The sequence below is a fragment of the Bombina bombina genome, chromosome 10 (genome assembly GCF_027579735.1).
Source record: "Bombina bombina isolate aBomBom1 chromosome 10, aBomBom1.pri, whole genome shotgun sequence".
In the NCBI taxonomy this organism is placed as follows: domain Eukaryota; kingdom Metazoa; phylum Chordata; class Amphibia; order Anura; family Bombinatoridae; genus Bombina; species Bombina bombina.
The window spans coordinates 149,038,599-149,052,222 of record NC_069508.1 but is presented as its reverse complement, the minus strand read 5'-3'; the positions used below and the strand labels follow the sequence as shown (position 1 = coordinate 149,052,222).

At 37.9% G+C, this 13,624-nt stretch overlaps 1 protein-coding gene across 1 annotated transcript; it reads left to right on the top strand.

Moving 5' to 3' along the window:
* The first annotated feature begins 9,157 nt into the window (after positions 1-9,157).
* GADD45A (growth arrest and DNA damage inducible alpha) lies at positions 9,158-12,969 on the top strand. The gene is made up of 4 exons (XM_053693941.1): positions 9,158-9,351; positions 10,526-10,627; positions 10,941-11,154; positions 12,280-12,969. The coding sequence occupies exons 1-4, from the start codon at positions 9,311-9,313 to the stop codon at positions 12,391-12,393; spliced, it is 471 nt and encodes a 156-aa protein (XP_053549916.1). The 5' UTR covers positions 9,158-9,310; the 3' UTR covers positions 12,394-12,969.
* Positions 12,970-13,624: the final 655 nt, after the last annotated feature.

Below are 13,624 nucleotides of genomic sequence, written 5' to 3'. Positions count from 1 at the left end.
AATAAGTTTTATGTTCTCTCTATTGGACCATATAAATTAGCTAGGATGATTTTAACTCTTATGCGGTTGATCTAGATTCCTGTCTATTTCAGAACCCAGCACTGTACATAACCCAGAGCTCAGATATAACTGTTACTACTACACATAATACAACTTAACAACCTATGTTGTAGATCAGATTTCAGATACAAATGTGACTACATGTAACTTGAACTACCTATTCAACATCATAAAACCTTTATTCAATATAATTCCATATCAACATAACATTTTTAAATACATATAAGGTCATTTATATTGATATAACACAAACTTACACTTTAAGCATTATGTCAAGACAGTATTGAAATATAATCTGTCATGTGCACTTTCTGTTATTCCTCACATATGCAGAAGACATCAAATTAATGAGCAATTTTGCTTTCAAACCACGCTAGGAATACTGTATCTCATAAGATCCACATTATTTTAATATTAGCGCAAACGTTTTAAAGGGATATGAAACCCAAAAAATGTATTTTGTGCTTTAGACAGAGCATGCAATTTTTAAAAAAGTTTCCAATTTATTTCTATTATCAAATTTGCTTTGTTCCTATGTTGAAGAGATACCTAGGTAGGCATCTGGAGCACCACAGGATAGGAAATATCGCTGCCATCTAGTGCTCTTGCAAATGGATAACATTCTTGCAAAACTGCTGCCATATAGTGCTCCAGATATGGGCCGGCTCCTAAGCTTACGTCTCTGCTTTTCCACAAAAGATACCAAAGGAACAAAGAAAAAACTGATAATAGAAGTAAATTAGAAAGTTGTTTAAAGTGCATGTAAAGTCAACCAAACATCTCTGCATCAAAGTATTTAATGTCACAAATAAACCCTAGTCTCATTCATCATATTTTCTCAATATGTAAAATAAAGTCAATATCTCTAATTTTACTAACAATTTTTTCCGCCGATTCCTCCTCCTGCATTTTTGGTCCCACTCTTCGTTTTTGATTGACACTTCTCTGTCTGCTTGTTTTTTTTCTTCCCCGGGGCGTCAGGATCGTTGTTCGTCACGTCCCTTTGTTTATATGCGCATGCGTGAGCTACCCGATGACGTAGCATACTCCATGCTCGTCCTCGAGTCTCGCATGCGCAAAACGTCTTGAATTTCATTCATTCCAAGACAAGCAGAGCGATTGCAAGTAAGTATTGTTCGCTCTTTCAAATGCGACTGCGCTGCATAACAGAAAATTTGGACTAATATTAGATCACACCATCAAAGAGAATACTCTTTTGCCCAAAGAAAAAAATATATATTGCATTATGAATTCGTAAGTTTATAAGTTAATCTTCAACTTAATTATATAATTTTGTATATTATGAAGATTAATATCCAACTAGCGTAATTTACTGTCAATATTATGCTAACTTCTGTATTTTGTATGATATGTGTTTGAATCATAATATACATAAACAGAATAAATTTATTTAAAACGAAAACGGACGAATAATGGATTTAGATAGATAGATGTTTAATAACAAATCTAAATATATTATTTATGTCTAAAGGTTTTAAAAGATCATATACACATACTAATAGTATCTTTAGAGATAAGTATATATACTTACTATGTGTATATTGTCCGTAATAAGATGGAATATTGCAAAAGGATTCCGATTTCTGCGCTGTGCTTATTTCAAGCACTAAACACTTATACTCCTTGCTCGCAAAGTACTCAATGAATAGAAACATTCATTGAATACTTTGTTTATATTACACGGACGGAGTTTAAATGCATGCGCAATTTGAATTGAGGAGCAGTGCGTTACCTAGTTACGTTCGCTATACGCATGCGCGTTTTCTACTGAATTGTTGTATCGCATGCGCAAATGTCGGCCCTGCTCGTGAACGAGCTTCAAACAAACGTCACGTAGTAGGCGTGAAATAGTATAATGAGGCATAGGATATCGGGCAGCAAACCAGGAAGAAGACGGTTGGGAGGAGTTGAGTGCTTCCAACGTAGATAAGTAAAACATTGAATAAAAGTATATTGCTTTGTTTTATTGTTTTATATTAATGTGGTTTAACTATTAACAACATTGTGAGCATGTAGTTTTAATCTGAACAAGAAAAATTTACAATCACTTTAAAATCAATCACATGCTCTATCTGAATCATGAAAGAAAACATATGGGTTCAGTGTCCTTTTCTCTAAGTATTCCCTTCCCATTTTATATCCATTAAAATAAATAAGGAAATAATAATTATTCTATAAATACTGAACCAATTTACTTATTTTGTTTTTGTTTATAGTGATTTCAATTCCCCCCCCCCCCCCCCGCTGCCAAATTTCAGCCCAATTTGTTCATGCATTAACAACCCATAAACATTTTAAAATCATTATTTTTAAAAGCATCAAATGTTATCTACATGTTTTGATGGGTTCACGCTGAAATAAATGAACATAAAGTAGATGTGTTAGACAAAATAATGATAGTAGCAGGAACAAGGAGTTGTAATTTGTGTCTGATAATTAATCTACTGCGTTCTTTGTAAAGAAAATAAAAATGGTATTGGTCCAGACGTGTAGAATAGACCATTCCAGAGTGGAACTTACATTTTTGTGCATAAGGATAGTAGGGAGAGAGGCAAACCCTTCTGCTCCACAGGACAGCAAGGAAATGAAGACAACCTGCCCCCCCTACTGTCCATCTGTGGTATACATTAAAAACATCTGAATAAGCTCCCATTCAGCTGAATAAGAGAATTTGTTTTTCAGATTTTTCAATGCCTCTTTTCTTTTTTAAAAAAGGACACCAAATAAATACATACTTTATGCCACCATTATGTATTTGTCTTAGTCTTTAAAATAATACCAATATTAATTAATTAATATACATCAACTTTGTGGTTCTTTTTCTCCTATCTAGGATCTGATTTTGGAATCTAAATAGTTTGTTGCTATAAAACAAATGTTTGTTGACCACCACGGCAACACTCACTCACTGTCACACATGCAGCACACACTCACTATCACACATGCAGCACACACTCACTATCACACATGCAGCACTCACTCACTATCACACATGCAGCACTCACTCACTATCACACATGCAGCACACACTCACTATCACACATGCAGCACTCACTATCACACATGCAGCACACACTCACTGTCACACATGCAGCACACACTCACTATCACACATGCAGCACACACTCACTATCACACATGCAGCACACACTCACTGTCACACATGCAGCACACACTCACTATCACACATGCAGCACCCACTCACTATCACACATGCAGCACTCACTATCACACATGCAGCACACACTCACTGTCACACATGCAGCACACACTCACTATCACACATGCAGCACTCACTCACTATCACACATGCAGCACACACTCACTATCACACATGCAGCACACACTCACTATCACACATGCAGCACACACGCACTGTCACACATGCAGCACACACTCACTATCACACATGCAGCACACACTCACTATCACACATGCAGCACACACTCACTATCACACATGCAGCACTCACTATCACACATGCAGCACACACTCACTGTCACACATGCAGCACACACTCACTATCACACATGCAGCACACACTCACTGTCACACATGCAGCACACACTCACTGTCACACATGCAGCACCCACTCACTATCACACATGCAGCACTCACTGTCGCACATGCAGCACACACTCACTATCGCACATGCAGCACACACTCACTATCACACATGCAGCACACACTCACTATCACACATGCAGCACTCACTCACTGTCACACATGCAGCACACACTCACTATCGCACATGCAACACACACTCACTATCACACATGCAGCACACTCACTGTCACACATGCACACACACATACAGCACACATTCACTGTCAAACATGCACACACACTCACTATTACACATGAACACACACATGCAGCACACACTCACTATCACACATGCAGCACACGCTCACTATCACACACACATGCACACACACTCACTATTACACATGAACACACACATGCAGCACACACTCACTGTCACACATGCACACACACATGCACACACTCACTATTACACATGCACACACACTCACTATCACACATGCACACACACTCACTATCACACATGCACACACACTCACTATTACACATGCACACACACTCACTATTACACATGCACACACACATGCAGGCATACACTCAGTGTCACACTTGTACACACACATGCAGCACACACTCACTATCACACATGCACACACACATGCAGCACACGCTCACTGTCACACATGCACACACACATGCAGCACACACTCACTGTCACACATGCACACACACTCACTATTACACATGCACACACACATGCAGCACACACTCACTGTCACACATGCACACACAAATGCAGCACACGCTCACTGTCACACATGCACACACACATGCAGCACACACTCACTGTCAAACATGCACGCACACTCACTATTACACATGAACACACACATGCAGCACACACTCACTATTACACATGCACACACACATGCAGCACACACTTACTGTCGCACATGCACACACACATGCACACACTCACTATTACACATGCACACACACTCACTATAACACATGCACACACACATGGAGGTATACACTCACTGTCACACATGTACACACACACATGCAGCACACACTCACTATCACACATGCACACACACATGCAGCACACACTCACTGTCACACATGCAGACACACACTCACTCTCACACATGTACACACACATGCAGCACACACTTACTATCACACATGCACACACACACATGCAGGCACACATGTAGCACACACTCACTGTCACACATGCACACTCACTCGTTATCACACATGCAGCACACGCTCACTGTCACACATGCTGGAACACGCTCACACTTATTCACTCACTCATTTAACACACATATTCAATGTCTACTAGTTTTCACTAATATGTATATCTGATGATGTCACAATAAGGTCTGTCCCTGAAAAGCTACTGTAAATACAGAAATCAGTTCCCGATTCGCTTATTTAAAATTGTGTCATCTTAGTAAATTAATTTTATTTAACAATATTTTCTAATGTAAGACTTTGGCCTACACTGGAAAGTTTACAAAAGTTACAGAGGTTTTCAATTATGACAATGTAACTGCTACCCTCAAACACTTTCCCATCGCCAGTAGGGTTCCCACTTGCCAGGTGTCCAGTATTTAACTGGACAGTACAGTATTTTAGCAGGCTGTCCAGTTAAATCTATATAAAAATACTGGACAATTAAATGTCCAGTATTTTTATAGTCCTTAGTTTCAGCTAAATGTAAAGGGCTTCCTATGCCTCTGTACATTACAAATACAGGTGGCCCTCGTTTTACAATGGTTCAATTTACACCGTTTCAGAATAACAACCTTTTTTTCCAGTCATGTGACTGCTATTGAAAAGCATTGAGAAGCAGTGCAATTATTAAAATAGCCAGTAGGTGGAGCTGTCCGCTTGTGTTTCAGCAAAGCCAAGCAAGCTGAAATTAATCAGTTTAACCAGACCTGAGCTATCGAGCAGATTTCAAAGGAACAAGATCTTCCTGTCTATAAATCAGTCCAGATTGGAATGCATAGAAAGAACTGTTTGCAGAAAAATGCAAGTGAAGTCTATGTTGTGTGATTATTTTATTAGGTTTATAATGCTGTTTAGCAAATGTTTTTGTTAATTTAAGTTAGTTTAATTATATATTCTGTGTTGTGTGATTATTTTATTAGGTTTATAATGCTGTTTAGCATTTAACATCTTCATTTGAAAGCTTTAAAAATAATGTATTAGGTGTTACTTATGACAATTTTGAGAGGGGCCTGGAACCTATCTCCCTCACTTCCCATTGACTTACATTATAAACTGGATTTCAATTTACAACGGTTTCGATTTACAACCATTCCTTCTGGAACCTAACCCCGGCGTAAACTGAGGGCTACCTGTATAGCCCAAAAAGAAGTAACTGTGCATTTCCTATTATATTATATTACAGACAGCCAAGGGGGTTTAAAATCATTGATGTGTGTGTTCCTGGCAAGTGGTTTAAATCACTACTCTTTACATGTGTTACCGACAACCAAGGGGATAAAATGTCTGCTCAGTTGTGGGATCAAAGGATGAGATTTTGGGGGGAACACTGTGTGATCCCCAGCTACCACCTGTGCCCAGTTACCTATAGCTTGTCCAGTATTTTTATGGAACACAGATGGCAAATCTAAATGCCAGTGAGGCTTCCTGGAGGAAATTGCCTTATTTCTCACAGGATATGCTATGTGGTGCAGTATATCTACTGGAGGTAGGCAGCATGTCTATGTCACTGCAAACTGCTACAGTGATCACACTACTATTGCTATTAACAGAAATGGATATAAAGGACACTGAGACTAAGATTCCAAATCACAAGTTTCCTAAAAAGTCTAGGACAACTGTCTGGGTGGCAGACAAATTGTTGTATAATGAGAATAAAATATAAATCTTTATTATGTGATGCACTGCTTGCAATCTGTTAAGAATAACCATAAAGGCACAGTAAAGCCAAAATGAAAGGTTCATGATTCAGACAGAACATGCAATTTTAAACAACTTTACAATTTACTTCTATTATCACTAGTTCTCTTGGTATCCTTTGTTGAAAAACATACCTAGGTAGACTCAAGAGCAGCAATCCAATACTGGGGGCTAGCTGCTGATTCGTGGCTGCACATATATGGCTCTTGCCATTGGCTTGCCACTCCTTTAACAAAGGATACCAACAGAATGAAGCAAATTTAATAATAGAACTAAAATGGAAAGTTGTTTAAGATTGTAAGCTCTATCTGCATCATGAAAGAAACATTTTGTGTTTCGTGTAATCTTTTAAAGGTGGATCGTGCCCCAAACCTGCATTGGAATGAGATTAAAGGGACATAAAACTCCAAATTGAAATGCGAATAAATGTGTTTTCATTTTCTGAAGTAAAGCAGACGGCATTGCACAGGGACATGCAATGTTAAACGCTGGCAGCGGACGAAGTTACCTGCTTGCAACAATCACAGGCAGAAGGTTCTCTAGTAGATAACCTTGTCCAGGCTCAATGTGATCTCTGAAGAGATACATCTGATTTAATTGCAGGTGTGCAAAACATGTGTGTATATATATATATATATATATATATACATACAGTATATATATATATATATATATATATATATATATATATATATATATATATATATATATATATATATATATATATATATATATATATATATGTTACATTCTCAGACACAGACATCTCAACCTGCAAAAACTAATTTCAGGAAGGTGGCTTCACCCGCTACTGCGCCGCCACCCCCCCCCCCCTCCTAATTATATATTGGACACCTTGAAACACTAAATAAGATAGAGACTTTTCATTAAAGTAGCTTCCCACTAAAGTCACATTAAAAAAGTAGCTTTATTGCACAACCACATACAACAAACCTATTTTCCAGTGATCGTACGCTTGTTGAATGCTTAAATATTTTAGAATACAAAGTTTAATTACGTGCAGTAAATAAGGTAGCATTTGTGTTTTATTTTATTAAAATCAGTGGGGGCTTTTTGGTTACTGATGCTTTGAGGGTTCTATAACGTCCCAGCAACTAAAGGCATTCCTTAAAGAAACACTTTTCTGGATTTGGGCCACAATGGTACTTGGAGTTTCAGAGAAACTGCATTCCATTTGCTGGCATCAGGGAGCCGATATTACAATCAGGGAGAGTTGGGATGTCTCCTCAGTAAAGGCTATGATTAAAACATTGATAATAAAAGTGCATAAAAACAATGCTTCTTATAAAGACTGAAATTTAAATGTATTTTATTATGCCCCATGTACTGATGATGACATATAAACTTGTTGCATATGAACAGAACTGGACAAAATTATTTAGGAGCTACCCTTATAGTGACAATATTTATCTACACCTTAGGGACTATTTCATAATGTGGTTGGAACGTTCTGTGTGTATATATATAATTTATTAAGGAGACTTGGCAAACTCTAACCAGCATTCCCCAGTGCCCTTGTGACACTCTAACCTCCCTGCATTCCCCGCACCACGCGCCTTCCTGTAAGAGGAAGATAAAATGAAGTCACCATGGTAACGACCGAGGCGACTCATCTCCTTCCCACTGTCCCTTAGCTCATCCCTGCTCATCCTTGGCCGTGACGTCACCACCCGGCAATGACGTCCATTTTCGCGCTTCTGCTGTAGGGAATAGCAGTTTGTTTCCAGCGTGGGGAAATTAACGGTCACTGATGCCTCACGTTCATGCGTGGGGATTCGGGAAACATGTTATAGCTCCCCTGAAACTTTAGTTCCTGCTTTGTCTGTCTGAGCCAAGCACCAGAGGAATTCTAAACTATTGTGTTTAAACATCTATCACCAATAAAGAAATCATGAAAATACATAACGTGAAACACATGACTCTGACAGAACAACATATACTATTCATGTGACACATTACAACGCAATCTGAGTTGAAATTGAACCCAATATTCCCTCAGTTATCCTATACCAGAGATAAGGTCTACACAAGCCCTTCATAGAGAACGATCCAGTGAGCATTTGTTTTGCATTTTACAAGTACAAAGTACAATTTGTGTCCAGTATCACAAACTTTGAATTGCAGTTATTTGCAGACGTCTTATATTTGTGACATATTTATAAGTATTATTTTTAGGGAGTCAGGAGATGTATTGCCTTTTTATCAGGAAGGAATATACACATATATATGGAATGCATATACAAATAGTGTTGCTTATGACATATACAAAGCAAAAAAATGATGCTGAAGGGTTAATACGCAAATGACTTAGTAACCTCGCTTAAACAAAAATCCGTAAATGCCACCCTTTTTCCAGGAATTATCCAATCACATCAGTCCTTGCCACCTCGCACTCCCACCTTTCCATTTATCTATTCTAGCTAATTGTTCGTAGTATAGGCTCTAGTTGACGACAGGGCTGGCTGATTTGTATGAACCAATAGGCAGGCGAATGCAAATGAGCTGCATGACGATTGGCTGGGCACAAGGGCATGAAGCCGGGGTTGTGACAGTAAAACGGCAGTGAGCAAGAAGCGAGGAAAGGAAGAGTATTAGCTCGTTGTTTGTGGTGCGTGGACCTTTATCTGGATTATCACTTTGTTTTTTTTGGAGTAGCAGCATCACCAATTCCGTATCTGGAGCTTGCAAAATAAAAACCTGGATTGTTTGCATCTACATTATGACATTTGAAGAACTCACTGGGGATCAGACCATGGGAAAGTAAGATTCGTTTCTATCTGTTTTATACTTCTTGCCTGAGTCTGGGAACATCATTTACCGCTTCCAATCACAGCGTCAGAGGAGATTGAGCAAAAAGGGGACATGTTGCAAACTGAACTAGTTTTGCAATATTCTTGGAAGCTCCTAGTACAGGGTAAACTGCAGAGCGGGGGCTGCAATATTAGTGAATATCACCCCAGCTAAAGCTGTCTTTTTGTAACAACCACTGCCAGGGTAAACTACAGAGCTGGGGCTGCAATATTAGTGACTATCACCCATATTAGTGAATATCACCCCAGCTAAAGCTGTCTCTTTTTTTAACTTACCCACTGCCAGGGCAAACTCTACAGAGCTGGGGCTGTAATTTTAATGAATATCACCCCAGCTAAAGCTGCCTCTTACCCACTGCCAGTTCAGTGCCAGTCTCCCTGGCATCTCACTAGGGGTATATTGTGGTTCTAGCAGCTTTATATCTCCTGTATAACCTCAGTGTCTCATTTACTTGATCATATGTGCTCACTAGATCTAGCAGCTTTATATCTCCTGTATAACCCCAGTGTCTCATTTACTTGATCATATGTGCTCACTAGATCTAGCAGCTTTATATCTCCTGTATAACCCCAGTGTCTCATTTACTTGATCATATGTGCTCACTAGATCTAGCAGCTTTATATCTCCTGTATAACCTCAGTGTCTCATTTACTTGATCATATGTGCTCACTAGATCTAGCAGCTTTATATCTCCTGTATAACCTCAGTGTCTCATTTACTTGATCATATGTGCTCACTAGATCTAGCAGCTTTATATCTCCTGTATAACCTCAGTGTCTCATTTACTTGATCATATGTGCTCATGCTCACTAGATCTAGCAGCTTTATATCTCCTGTATAACCTCAGTGTCTCATTTACTTGATCATATGTGCTCACTAGATCTAGCATATCTTGAGTCTATTTTTGCATAGATCAAAAACAGTGCGTGGGTTAATAGCTTATTCCTAATTTTATATTTTGGTTTTTTTTGCTCACTCACTGTATCTGAATCACACATGACTAAGATGTTTTTGGGAATAGTTATTGAGCTACCTCACGAATCTGAACCTCTCCCTCTGCATGTTGTTGTTGTATTCAGGTTGTCAGTAAAGCTCACACATTTTATTCTCATTTGATCACTAGGATGGACACCATAGGAAACGCTTTGGAAGAAGTGCTGAGCAAGGCAATGCTGCAAAGGACCATCACTATTGGAGTCTATGAGGCTGCAAAACTTCTCAATGTGTAAGTAACTTTTTTTTATATATATATATAAGTCTGCAGTTAATGGTTCTCTAATTGCTACATTTATAAAAGCAATACACCTGAATATTTTAGACATTAAAATCACATTAATGTAATTTTGTTTATTAATCCTGTACTATTTTTTTTTTTGCATGTAAAATTATATATAGATATCGCCTCAAAATTAAATGAGAATTATTTTTCTTTAGTTTAAGGTGTCCTAGACAATTATTTTGCATGATTTATTTGCAGACAAATGTCTCTGCACTTCAGTAAAGTTTATATTAATATTTATGTACCCCTTGTTTTGCAGAGACCCAGACAATGTAGTCCTTTGTCTGCTGGCTGCAGATGAAACAGAGGATCAGGATGTTGCTTTACAAATCCACTTCACTCTGATCCAGGCGTTTTGCTGTGAGAATGACATCAACATCCTTCGAGTCAGCAACATGAGCCGACTGGCTGAGATCCTGGGCGGTTCTGACAAGCCGGGGGAACCCGCAGATCTACATTGTATTCTAATCAACGTAGGTGACACTTTTCAGATGCAGTCTGGGGAGGGGGTAGATAGTGTTTCCAAGACACATAACATGTTTTCAGGGTATTGAGTAGTAGGTCATGGTCTATCTCTAGTTTAACCTATTAAATACTAGAGGCTGCTGGGAAGAATGTATCATTGAAACCAGCTTATGTGGGGGAAAAAAGGCACGATCTAAGCTGCACATTTATGTAAGCTAAGAGTAGACTGAAGTCTCTTAAATTTTTATCTTTCTCAACCTTTGTGCTTTGAAAATCTTATCATATTAAATGTAATTTTAGTAGGGTTAAATATTTCCGTAGCTTCTCAGCTAGTATGGAAATATTTAAGTAACTTCAAAACATCTTTAGTGGCGATTAGTTTATTTTGAAGATAACGTTTTTTTTCATGTTAAGGTTACAGTTAGATAAAAGTACAGTATTCTTGCCAGTAGTGAAGCAGATTTGCTGTCTGGGATTGGTTGCAAACTTTTTTTTTTTTTCTTCTTGCGTTAAACACATATCTTACATCCGGTTTATTTTAAATGCACAACCCACTCTCTGTAGACTGCACCTGTCTAAGTAACCAAAACTGCTGCAATACACCTACACAACTGGTTGGGAAATCTCTTTTCAGTCCCACACCCAGAAGGCAGCATTTTCCTGGCATGCCCCCCCCCCCCCCCTTCACCTCCCTGCATTAGAACAATTGGTGTTGTAGAGGGCATTGTAAACTTGCCCATCCCTAGGTTATACTTGCCAGCTCCCCCGTGCTTCTATAAAACTGAATCACTCCCACATTCCGTAGTTCCAGGGATCTCAGCTCACCCCCCCCCCTCCTCCTCCATCCCCAGAAGCAGTTTCGGTAATGCAAGATCAGAGTGACTTTGCTCTCTGTGAGTGGCATTTTTTTTCTTCCTTGATAGTAAACGGACTTTGGAAAACTGCTTTTTTCCTTATTTCATCACTGGTGTTTTCCTTTTCTTAACTTGTCTCAACATGTTCCTTCCTTGACTGAACTAAGAATAGCATAGACACAGGTGCCTGTTTTTTATATTTATTTTTCATACAAAATAAATGACTACGATATAGGTAACAATCAAATGTTTTACTAATTTATTTATTTTTCCCCACAGAATCCACATTCTTCACAATGTAAAGACACAGCTCTCAATCAAGTGATCTGTTTTTGCAAAGAATCTCGGTATCAGGATCAGTGGGTGCCTGTTATTAATCTCCCAGAGCGGTGATTTCTTTTATCCTGTTGATGGGACTTGCAAAAGTTTTAAAATAATATAAAAATACTTTTTCAGAAGAAAAGTAAAAAAAATCTTTCCAGCAGACAATTCTACTGTGAAGCGAAGGTTAAAACATTATATTGAAGACTTTAACAGTAAAATGGATAATGGAAAAAGACTGCGGCTGAATTTTTGTGACACGTGGGAGCAAAAACTGGTGGCTTCGGACATGGAAAGATCTAGCTTGGGACCAAGACGAGATGGCATTAAGGACTGAAATGAAACCAAAACGTATTACTGGAGATCAGTTGCGACATAGGAGAGTTGGAAATATATCTATTTAAGGAGAAAAATGAAATCAAATGTACAAAACCAGGAACAAAAACTGCATGTTTTAACAATGTTGTATTTTTAAAGAAAAGTTGAAGTATAATTATTTGGTTTTAAAACCCTATTTATGCAAACACTTTTACTGTATGCCTTGAATAAAACTGGTACAATTTATTTTTATATGTGAATAGTTGAGGCATCTACGCTTATCATTTGTTTTAAATTAAAGGACAGTTTCAATAAAATATTTGAATTACATTTTGTGGTTTCACCCTCGTTTTTCTCTCAATTGCTTTTATTTTGTTCTGCTTTTAAGAGTTAAAGGATTACTTTCTGTTATAATTTTTAAGCTAAACAACTAACATATTAAAGTTAATAAACATTAATTAAAACCTACTGACCTATATTTTCTCCAAAACGAAGTTTCATAACGTTCTAAAAGTTATATCTTTTATTCGCCGATGATGTCACGTTATCCTGCCCACTATTTTCAGCACTGCATGTTCAAAATACTTAAACCAATAACTTTGTGTTTAAAGTACCATTTTGAAACCTAGGTATTGTAAACGGATTGGTACAGAGCAAAGGATACCCACGGAGTGGGTTTGGAAAACAATTAAATTTGCAGACAAGATTTCTGACATACGGTAGAGATATGTTAATGAAATGCTATTGATAAAAAGCATATTTGGGGTAGTTAGTTAGTAACAGGCATAGAAAATATTTACTTACAGTGGCCCTTTAATTAATAAAAAGGAAACTATGATGTGTTTGTATATCAAGTTAAATGACCAATAAATACAGCAGAATTACATAATACAATGCAATAGCACTTACATTGTTTCCCCTGAAACCTTTAAGGGACAGTAAAGTCATAATTAAACATTCATGATTCAGACAGAGCAGACCTTTT